Here is a 10,411-nt window from a genome sequence, read left to right on the forward strand (position 1 = left end):
CCCCTGTACCCCAGGTCCCTCCATCTCCTCAACCCGGACCTTGCACAGAGCCGTATCTGAGATGTGACCGCTGCGGACCGGTCAGGGCCCTCATGTCTATCTGCCAATGTTACCTGAGTACTGAGGAAGGGCAAATGAAATCCCTCCCCCAGAGTGCTGGGACTTGTAGTCTCCTCTCCCCCAGAGTGCTGGGACTTGTAGTCTCCTCTCCCCCCGAGAGCTGGGGGACTTGTAGTCTCCTCTCCCCCAGAGTGCTGGGACTTGTAGTCTCCTCTCCCCCATGGTGCTGGGACTTGTAGTTCTCCTCTCCCCCATGGTGCTGGGACTTGTAGTTCTCCTCTTCTGCGGTGCTGGGCCTTGCATTGTTCCTGATTGGGGATGTGAAGTGAACGCCTCCGATGAGCCTCAGGTGACACGATTGCGCTCCGCTGTGCGTTTTCCGGTGTAAATGTCGCAACGTTTCCCGCACCTGAAGCTGCAGAAATCCCCAAAAATCCGACATTTCCCGGAAACGCCAATCTGAGGACTTTGCGGAGACGCGGCTGACAGGCGTCTGCGGGAGACAATGGGGGTAATCTTCACATTATGTCAGAAGCTGCCGCGCCGCACAATGATACTTTCCTCGTCTGATTATAAATAACAACAAATCTTTCCCGGAGCCTCGTCCTCCCCCATACCTCCCAGCTGCGGATCTACCGGGCTCCCTGACGGCCATTTCACCATATTCAGGGGCCAGAAACCCCGCCACTGAATCATAGGATGTAACGGTAGGAGAGTGACGAGGCCGAAATAATCATCATCACGGCCAGTGACACCATCATTGTATCTTACTAGGATCAGTGGCGTCACAAGGGGGGGTGCGGCCCGCACCCGGGTGACACCATTGGAGGGGTGACACCAAAATGACTCGAGGGGACACACACCGGGGGGTTAGGGGGACACACCGGGGGGTGAAGAGGACACATCGTGGGAATCCCGGAGGGGGGCACACTCCTTTAGGAGAAGAGAGGAGGAAGGTCTCGGGAATGTGATGGGAAGCGTGTGGCTGAGATCACAGATTATGGGGCCCCCGGTCTTCCGTGTCTTGGAGGGTCCGGTCAGTTGTGGCCGGCTGATTGCACAGTACAAGCATTGCACGGTCTGTTCCCCGTCATAGACAACGGGCGTGGAAGATCCGGACTGATTCCAGGCTTGTTAGCCGGGTTTATGCATCACACAGGTAGGTGACCAGGAAGGCAGCTCAGCGGAAATGAGGATGATGATGATGAAGATGATGAAGATGATGGAAATGATGAAAGGAAGGTGATAGTCTAAGACGACCTAAGCTGGTCCCTCCACCGTGACAGTCTCTAGAGCCGCAGCTAACGATTATTTTCAAAATCGATTAGTTAGCCGATTATTACGTTCGATTAATCGGTAAAAAAAAAAAAAATTAAAATGGATGCGCCGCGCGTGTGGAGCCGTGAACAGGGCCAAACAATCGGAAGCCGATTAATCGATGATTGAAAAAGTTGACAACTTTTTCAATCATCGATTATGTCGATTAGTTGTTGCAGCCCTAACAGTCTCCAAACTGAAATATACCATGAAGTCCCTCGCCCTCCGTTGTAGAGTCCATCTCCTTATAGACTGAATATGAAGTCACATAAGCAAAGCGACGTTTCGGGACCAGGCGGCCCCTTCTTCAGGCAAACACAAAGTCTCCAATCTGATGGGGACACGCCACTTGAAGATGACACTCCGGCTTAGTTGTGTGGTGGACCTGGCACCATGAGTCATGGTAACTCACAGCACATAATGGACGTCCCGCACAGGGGCCATGACTGCTCCACTACGCACCTGGGCCCGGCACCTACATAGCCATATAGGTTCTCAGCTGCCCACAGGGGCCTCTACCCTACATGACATCTCTATGGGATGAACTCGACGGACTTGTGTCTTCTGTCCACCTGACTATGTAACAGGCAATTCACGGTTCACATGGAACTTTGCCCAATCAGAGCACAGAAAATCTTCTGGCCGAGGGTCAGAATCACTGATAACTAACACCCACCATACCTGATGGCTGAGTCCAGAACTCCCTTCGTATGGTTGGGGTGACTCCAGAACTCCCTTTGTATGGTTGGGGGTGACTCCAGAACTCCCTTTGTATGGTTGGGGTGACTCCAGAACTCCCTTTGTATGGTTGGGGTGACTCCAGAACTCCCTTTGTATGGTTGGGGTGACTCCAGAACTCCCTTTGTATGGTTGGGGTGACTCCAGAACTCCCTTTGTATGGTTGGGGTGACTCCAGAACTCCCTTTGTATGGTTGGGGTGACTCCAGAACTCCCTTTGTATGGTTGGGGTGACTCCAGAACTCCCTTTGTATGGTTGGGGTGACTCCAGAACTCCCTTTGTATGGTTGGGGTGACTCCAGAACTCCCTTTGTATGGTTGGGGTGACTCCAGAACTCCCTTTGTATGGTTGGGGTGACTCCAGAACTCCCTTTGTATGGTTGGGGTGACTCCAGAACTCCCTTTGTATGGTTGGGGTGACTCCAGAACTCCCTTTGTATGGTTGGGGTGACTCCAGAACTCCCTTTGTATGGTTGGGGTGACTCCAGAACTCCCTTTGTATGGTTGGGGTGACTCCAGAACTCCCTTTAACTCCCTTTGGAATGGTTGGGGTGACTCCAGAACTCCCTTTGTATGGTTGGGGTGACTCCAGAACTCCCTTTGTATGGTTGGGGTGACTCCAGAACTCCCTTTGTATGGTTGGGGTGACTCCAGAACTCCCTTCGTATGGTTGGGGTGAGTCCAGAACTCCCTTCGTATGGTTGGTGCGGCCGTAGAAGGCGGATTCAAATGTGATCCATAAAGGTGTAGGAACCATGGACAATGCAATCTGGGGGACGTACATAACCCTCTTCTAGATGATAAAGGACTTCTGGGTAATAATAGGTTTCTGCCATGAAAGCCCCGCCCAGTGACCTTTATCACCGCCCCTGACCACCCGGATCTCATGGTGACGAGGCCAATGGTCCCGGCTACAGGAGATCATACAAGTCACGTGTAACGATTGCTGAATAGAAGTCCTTCCGGTGGTTGGTTCCCTTCAAATCTGCTGAAAGGTCTTCCTGCCCCCTCCCCTCCCCTCCCCCCCCAGGAACTCCGCATTCATATGAGCCGCGGAAGATTCTGGTGTGGCGCCAATTTATACTGAAATCGCCCAATCGCGTGACGAGGTTTCGTGTAGAACGAGACTTCTCCATACATGGCGCCGCAAACCTCTCATTATGTGATTGGATAATAGGAGCCTCAGACTCTAATTACACACCCGCCTCCCGCCTGGGGAACGAGGGGGGGGGGAATTATCCAATTACACGCGGAGCCCCTCCATTCTGGCACAGCACACACATCCTGCACACCTCCAGTCTGGAGGACTGTATACTTCATATAAGGAGCCAGGCGGATGACCACCCTCCGGGTCTGGGGAGCAACCGACAAACTGCCAGCGAGGAACAGACTATGCAAGAGTGGAAACAATGAATACATCACAAACTGGCAGGAAAACATACGTGTGGAGCGGGATTACATACATGTGAACCGGACGAAAGTATCTGCGATTGCATTTCGGCCATTGCTCGGATTTACACGTGCCGTCATCCAGGTCGGTGGCGCCATTTTCTCTGCCGCAGTTAGGAAATCAGCGTGAATTGGGCGTCTGGAGGATGAAGAAGCAGCAGCTGTAATGTGTCCACAAATCTGCGCCGTCTGATGGTCAATACTCAACAATAGAACTCCGGTCTCTGCTGTGCACACATGACCCTCATTAACCACCTCTAAAGGGAACTCAGGACTGCTGTGCACACATGACCCTCATTAACCACCTCTAAAGGGAACTCAGGACTGCTGTGCACACATGACCCTCATTAACCACCTCTAAAGGGAACTCAGGACTGCTGTGCACACATGACCCTCATTAACCTCCTATTGTCACGGTCTGGGGTCAGGCTCGGAGTCCAGTAGCTGAAGCAGCCGGCAATTGGTGGTATAACAGGCCGGGTTTGGTACACAAGCAGACAGTGGTGTAGGAGCCGGCAGAAGCGTAGTCAGAGATCAAGCCGAGGTCAGGAGCCAAAGGTATCAGGTATGTAGTGGGAAACGGTGAGAGTAGTTGGTGAATCGGCAGTAGAGTTGTAACCTGTCCCGCATTCACTTGGATAGTCCGGGTTTTGAGTCCTGTATGTGCTGTTTCCGGGTTTCAGGCCCAGCTGAGACCGAGACGCAGCACATAGAGGATTCAAAACCCGGAGCGTCCAAGTGAATCCGGGACAGGTGGCAACTCTAATCGGCAGCCAAAGGTGGGTACACGGGTAGCAGGATGAGCGGATTGTATCACAGAGGGAGCAGGAAGCAAGATAATGGCAGGAGCAGAATAATCTGGCAAACAGGAAGTGCAGAGGCGTGGCTTAAATAGGAAGTTGAAGGGAGGAGTTCAGAGTTCAACAGAAACTAGGGTTACCTGAGGATCACACAGGAGATCAGACGAGGAGCTATCCAAGGTTCTAAGGTGGCTCAGCGGGTAGAACTACCGCCAGCTACAGCAGGGGCGTCCCGAGGCTGTGTGACACCCGGAGCGGTAACCGAGTGTCACCCCGCCGAGACATCACTGTGCATGCGCGTGACGTGTCATCGCGCACGCGTGGCAGTTTCTGATACCTGCCGGCAGCCATCTTGGTGATGGACGCCGGCAGAGAGAGGAGGGGACAGTCACCCGGCGGGATAAGGTATGCTGTCCGGTCCCCTCCTCTCTCCTGATACTTTTCAGAGGGGGGGGGGGGTGACACCAAAATGACTAAGAGTAATTGTGGTGTCACCCCTCCAATGGTGTCACCCAGGTGCGGGCTGCACCCCCCCTTGTGACGCCACTGAGCAGAGGTCCTGGGTTCAGATCCGGTTCCTATAAAGGGAACTCAGGACTGCTGTGCCTCCTGGTCAGGGGTGTACCCCATAGAGCTGTACACATATCTGGGGCTAGGTTTCAAACGACCAAACCCAATTCATTGACGTTACCTTAAGATCCACATTGTGAGCGATTCTATTACTTTATATCATACATGATAGTGTCCATGGCAACAGCTCACATGGTATCATTCCTAGACTCCAGAAAGATGAAGCGTTTCGGTTGCTATGGGCAGCACAGAATATTGTAAACAACCTCCAGTGATTGGAAGTGATTTGGCCTTTGGTGACAGTTGTCATGTTCTGTATATAGAGAGGAACCAATTTACTGAACTATAATGATCATTGATTGCCATGGCAACAAATGAGAGATTCAAATAATGATGGTTATGGCATGTAACCCATGTGTCATGTCTTGGTGAATTCAGCCCGGGATGTCCTGTGTGTGCAATGTATGGATAGGTTGGGTTCTGGTGGTGTGACTCGGACCGGGGTAAAGGGGAGTCCAATCTCAAAATGAAATACTTTTGGTGCTCAGAGACGTCTCTCTTCCCATCGCAGCCGCAGCGTACAATGCGTGTCAGAAAAAAAAAAATAGGTCAAGTCATATATCATTCCCACAGACACTGAACACGCACAGCACATACGTGACACCTGCACACGGTCAGAGATCCCGCCGTCTTCCTGAGTCTGTAGAATTGTCTGTCAAGCTTCAGGAACTCGGCGCGCAGATCTCTCATCCGTCTCCCTCAACATTTCATTTTCTAGTTCAAAGCCCTGAAATCCGTCTCTCGTCTGTAACCGCTAACCCCTCATTACCGTAACATGTCATTACTCCATCAGTGCGCCGCGCACCCGAGAACACGCTGTCACATCAATGTGAGAAAGGATTATTTTATGACAGTGTGTTCCCTTCAGGTGAGAATTCATAGGCGTGTGTATCTACAGGTGTGTGTGTGTGTATCTACAGGTGTGTGTATATCTACAGGTGTGTATGTGTGTATCTACAGGTGTGTGTATATCTACAGGTGTGTGTATATCTACAGGTGTGTGTGTATATCTACAGGTGTGTGTATATCTACAGGCGTGTGTGTGTATATCTACAGGCGTGTGTGTATATCTACAGGCGTGTGTGTATATCTACAGGCGTGTGTGTATATCTACAGGCGTGTGTGTATATCTACAGGTGTGTGTATATCTACAGGCGTGTGTGTGTATCTACAGGCGTGTGTGTGTATCTACAGGCGTGTGTATGTGTGTATCTACAGGTGTGTGTGTATCTACAGGTGTGTGTGTATCTACAGGTGTGTGTGTGTGTGTGTGTGTGTGTGTGTATATATAGGTGTGTGTGTGTATGTATGTATCTACAGGTGTGTGTGTGTGTATCTACAGGCGTGTGTATGTGTGTATCTACAGGTGTGTGTGTATCTACAGGTGTGTGTGTGTGTGTGTGTGTGTGTGTATCTACAGGTGTGTCCGTGTATGTATCTACAGGTGTGTGTGTGTGTGTATCTACAGGCGTGTGTGTATCTACAGGCGTGTGTGTGTGTGTGTGTGTATCTACAGGTGTGTGTGTGTGTATCTCTACAGGCGTGTGTGTGTATCTACAGGCGTGTAGCGACAGGCGTGTGTATATATCATATATAAGCTACATAGGAGACTCACCACCTTTCAATACTAATTATATTGTATGATACTATACTGCACCTCCCTCCCCATTTATACATTGAATGTGTGTGTATATCTGTATCTACAGGCGTGTGTATCCATAGGTGTATATAGGTGTGCGGGTGTATCTGTAGGTATGTTTGTATCTACAGGCGTGTGCATATCTGTATCCATACGTGTGTGTGTGTACTGTAGGGAACTGGTCTCAATGCAAACTCACAATCTCTCTACCACAATTTCCGGCTTTAATCCCAGACACAATAATCACAGGTAAGGTTACAGGTATGGAGCCCAAAATAACTCGCCATAAACAAAATAAAGTCCTGCTGGGCGGAGCTTACTGGGTATTAGGGATAGTCCTTTGAGCCGGGTCCGTTCCCTCTCTGGTAGCAGTGATGGTCCATCCACAGGTCCCGGTCCTGCTGACACGCTTGGTTCCAAACACAGAACTTGCTGCATCCAGCACACCGTCTCTCTTTGCACGGAGACACGCATTGGCCCAGCTGCACACTAATGAAGTCCTCTGCAGTCCTCACCAAACTACGGACCACGGAATTAGGAGTCTGTCCCACCCAGAACTCTATCAGGCTCCTCGTAGAACCAGACCCGGGACGTGTTTTACCAACACAAGGTGAAGAGCCATTTTCCTTCAGCTCCAGAGCTCTGCTGGCATTACCTTAGATCAGTGGTCCCCAACCCCCGGGCCGCGGGACCGGTACCGGTCCGTGGATCAAATGGTACCGGGCCGCCCAAGGAACATTAAATTATTTCCATTTTATTTACTGTGGTGTATTTCTCTCGGGTTTGTCCGACTTTCCAGGACGAGAGGTTAACCGGTGGCTGAGAGACGGCACCTAAGGCCCCGTTCACATATAGCGAATTGCCGCGCGATTTCCGCCGCGATATCGCGCATTTTTGCCGCGCGATATCGCGAGAAGTCGCCGGCCAATGTTATTCAATGGAGCTGTCTTAACTCCATGTCGCGCGTCGCTCGTCGCGGTCGCAAGTCGCTTCTACCGGACCCTTTTTTCGGCGGATTTTGCGCGATTTTACTTTTTTTCTATGGAGCCCGACGGGGAAGGTCGCGCTACCGTCGCTGGATCGTCGCCCCGAAAGTCGCGCTATCCCGGCCGTGCGGATCCGCTGCAAAAGGTATGTCGCTATATGTGAACGGGGCCTTAAGCCGCACCAATCGGTGACGTCTGGAGCTGAGCAGCTGCAAGCGGCGGTGGCGTTGTAGCTTTGGTAAAGAGAAGGTGTGTATCGCTCTTCTCTCTGGTCACCGGTCCCTACTCATGTTTAGCAGTGCTTGGTGTATATTGTGTTTGCTCAAATTTAACCCACAAATTAGCAACAATGAGTACGAAACAGACGTCGTTAGAAAGTTTCCTCGGGAAAAAGAAAAGGCCGGGTGAGGAGACAGGAGAAGGGCCTTCAACATCAAAGAAACAGACAATACCGCGAGTGCTACCTGAAATATGGATTTATCGGGACAGGTGATTCCCACACACCAAAACCACTCTACATAGTTTGCGGCGACCAGCTCTCTAATGAAACCTTCAAAACTGCTTCGCCACCTGAACGCCAGTTTTACAGGTGTGTGTGTGTATATCTACAGGTGTGTCGCCGCGGACTTTGACCGGTCCGCGGCGATACAAAGGTTGAGAACCGCTGCCTTAGATGGTAAATCTGACAATCCGCGGCGGAATGTATCTTCCATCAATCACCTTTCCTGCCAACCTGGAGGGTTTTACTGCAGTGGCGTCACAAGGGGGGTGCGGCCCGCACCAGGGTGACACCATTGGAGGGGTGACACCAAAATGGCTGACAGTCATTTTGGTGTCACCCCCCTCTAAAAAGTCGGGCACTTCGTCATGGACCGAGAACCCGACAGTGTCAGGGGAGAGGAGGGGACCCGGCGGCATACCTCATCCCGCCGGGTGACTGTCCCTTCCTCTCTCTGCCGGCGTCCATCACCAAGATGGCCGCCGGCAGGCGTCAATTAGATGGCCGCGCGTGCGCAATGACGTCACCTGGTCTCCACTCCGGGTGACACCCGGCCTCGGGACGCCCCTGTTTTACTGGCGCCCTGTTAGGTGTATATCTCTACGTGCGTGTGTGTACCCCTGGAAGTATTTCAGTTTGCATTCATCTGACTATTGGCCGTCAGTGATGCAGAAAATGTACAACGTCCTGCACTGTGAAGTGGCCGTCCAGGTCACGTGACTTCTATTGCAGTGTCGGGCCAAGGTCCTTTAGCACGCAGTGCAAAAAAGCCGAAGTGCACCCCTCCCCCGCCTCCGCGAGCTGTGAACTTCTTCAGCAGTACAGGTTTTGGCTTTTTTTCGCACCCCCCTCCTACTAAAAACCCGTCTCACCGCTAAGGCTAAAAACAGAGGTTTGGATGCACGTCTTGTGCAGAACATGTGACAGCCGCGCCAAGGCACCTCTATATAGCGCGGTCCTAACTCTAAACTATGAGAGCCGCCATCTTGGAGCACATGGGGGCAAAAGATAAATTGGGTGCAGGTTCCCCAGCCCGACCCTCCTTAAAGGCACAGGGACACTTTTTTGCATGCCGGCTGATGAGCGTGCTGGAAAACTGTTTGCTGTTCTCCTGTATAAAGCCCTTCCGTGTGCACCGCGCTGTAAAGCTGATGAGTGCGTTTGCCATTTGTTTTGCTCCCCTCCTACTGAAGAGACCAAGGCGGCCGCCTCTTCTGCCTACTCCTCGGTAAGGATGGGCCGAGTGTTCGATTCGAACATCGGCAGTTCGAGCGCCGAACTTTGTGGGATGTTCGCGGTCTGTTCGACCGCGTACATTCCATAATACAAAATGCCCACCGAAGCTCTGATTGGGCAAAGTCTTACACCTGACCGCAGGTCAGGTGCAAGACTTTGCCCAATCAGGGCTCAGTACTCTGTTAGAGCCATGATTGGGCAAAGTCATGATGACTTTGCCCAATCATGGCTCATAGCTAAGTCCCGGCAGCACACTACACTATATTGCCAAAAGTACTGGGACGCCTGCCTTTACACGCACATGAACTTTAATGCATCCCAGTCATAGTCCGTAGGGTTCAGTGTTGAGTTGGCCCACCCTTTACAGCTAAAACAGCTTCAACTCTTCTGGGAAGGCTGTCCAGAGGCCGGGACAGGGGACCGTGTACCACGCTCTCCACATTTGTATTCCGGTCGCTCAGCGGAGGGTTTGCGAGGCTCCTGGCTTTGCCGCGAGGATAGGAACTCACTCCAGATATTGGAGAGGAAGAAATGAGGCTTGAGCGGCCAGGGGCCCCCCGTTCCTCCTTGGCTCCCATCAATTAGTCAGCGTACAAAGCCCTGCCAGGCTGTCTCATGGAGTCGTGCTAGAAATGTAACCGAGTGTCTCCCCGCAGCAGCTGCCTAATCTCTCTTCCAGGTCGGTGTCTTGTTTATTTTGAAGGTTGTCACCCAGCGCATTGAATCATGTTGTATTCCGAGGCTCAGTGGGGGCCAGGACGCTATTAGCACGCACTGTGCCCTACAACTCGCGACTTTTTTTACCGCGAATCGCGCATATGCAATAAGCCTAGGTGTGAACGAGACCTAAAGGATACCGCTCGGAATATCCGGCCGAACAGCTCGGAGACATTATATAGACAGGGGGGCAGGCAACCAGTTGCCCCCGGCAACCAATCAGCATCTCTCTACAGTTTGCTGAGGTGAGATTTGAAAATGAGAGAGAGAAGCTGATTGGTTGCAGTGCAAACCTGCTCCAGTTTTGATAAATCCCCCCCCCCCCGCGGTGTCTTTCCAC

General features: G+C 51.8%; 1 protein-coding gene across 1 annotated transcript in view; it reads right to left on the minus strand.

Annotated features, from left to right (window-relative positions):
- IGSF9B (immunoglobulin superfamily member 9B) overlaps positions 1–5,684 on the minus strand; it is a 77,850-nt gene extending 72,166 nt beyond the window's left edge. Inside the window, 2 exon segments of the mRNA XM_018567115.1 lie at positions 294–553; positions 5,592–5,684. Coding sequence (XP_018422617.1) covers positions 294–553; positions 5,592–5,684 — 353 coding nt within the window.
- Positions 5,685–10,411: the final 4,727 nt, after the last annotated feature.

Source organism: Nanorana parkeri, unplaced genomic scaffold (genome assembly GCF_000935625.1).
Source record: "Nanorana parkeri isolate BGI_ZX_2015 unplaced genomic scaffold, ASM93562v1 scaffold1009, whole genome shotgun sequence".
Taxonomy (NCBI): domain Eukaryota; kingdom Metazoa; phylum Chordata; class Amphibia; order Anura; family Dicroglossidae; genus Nanorana; species Nanorana parkeri.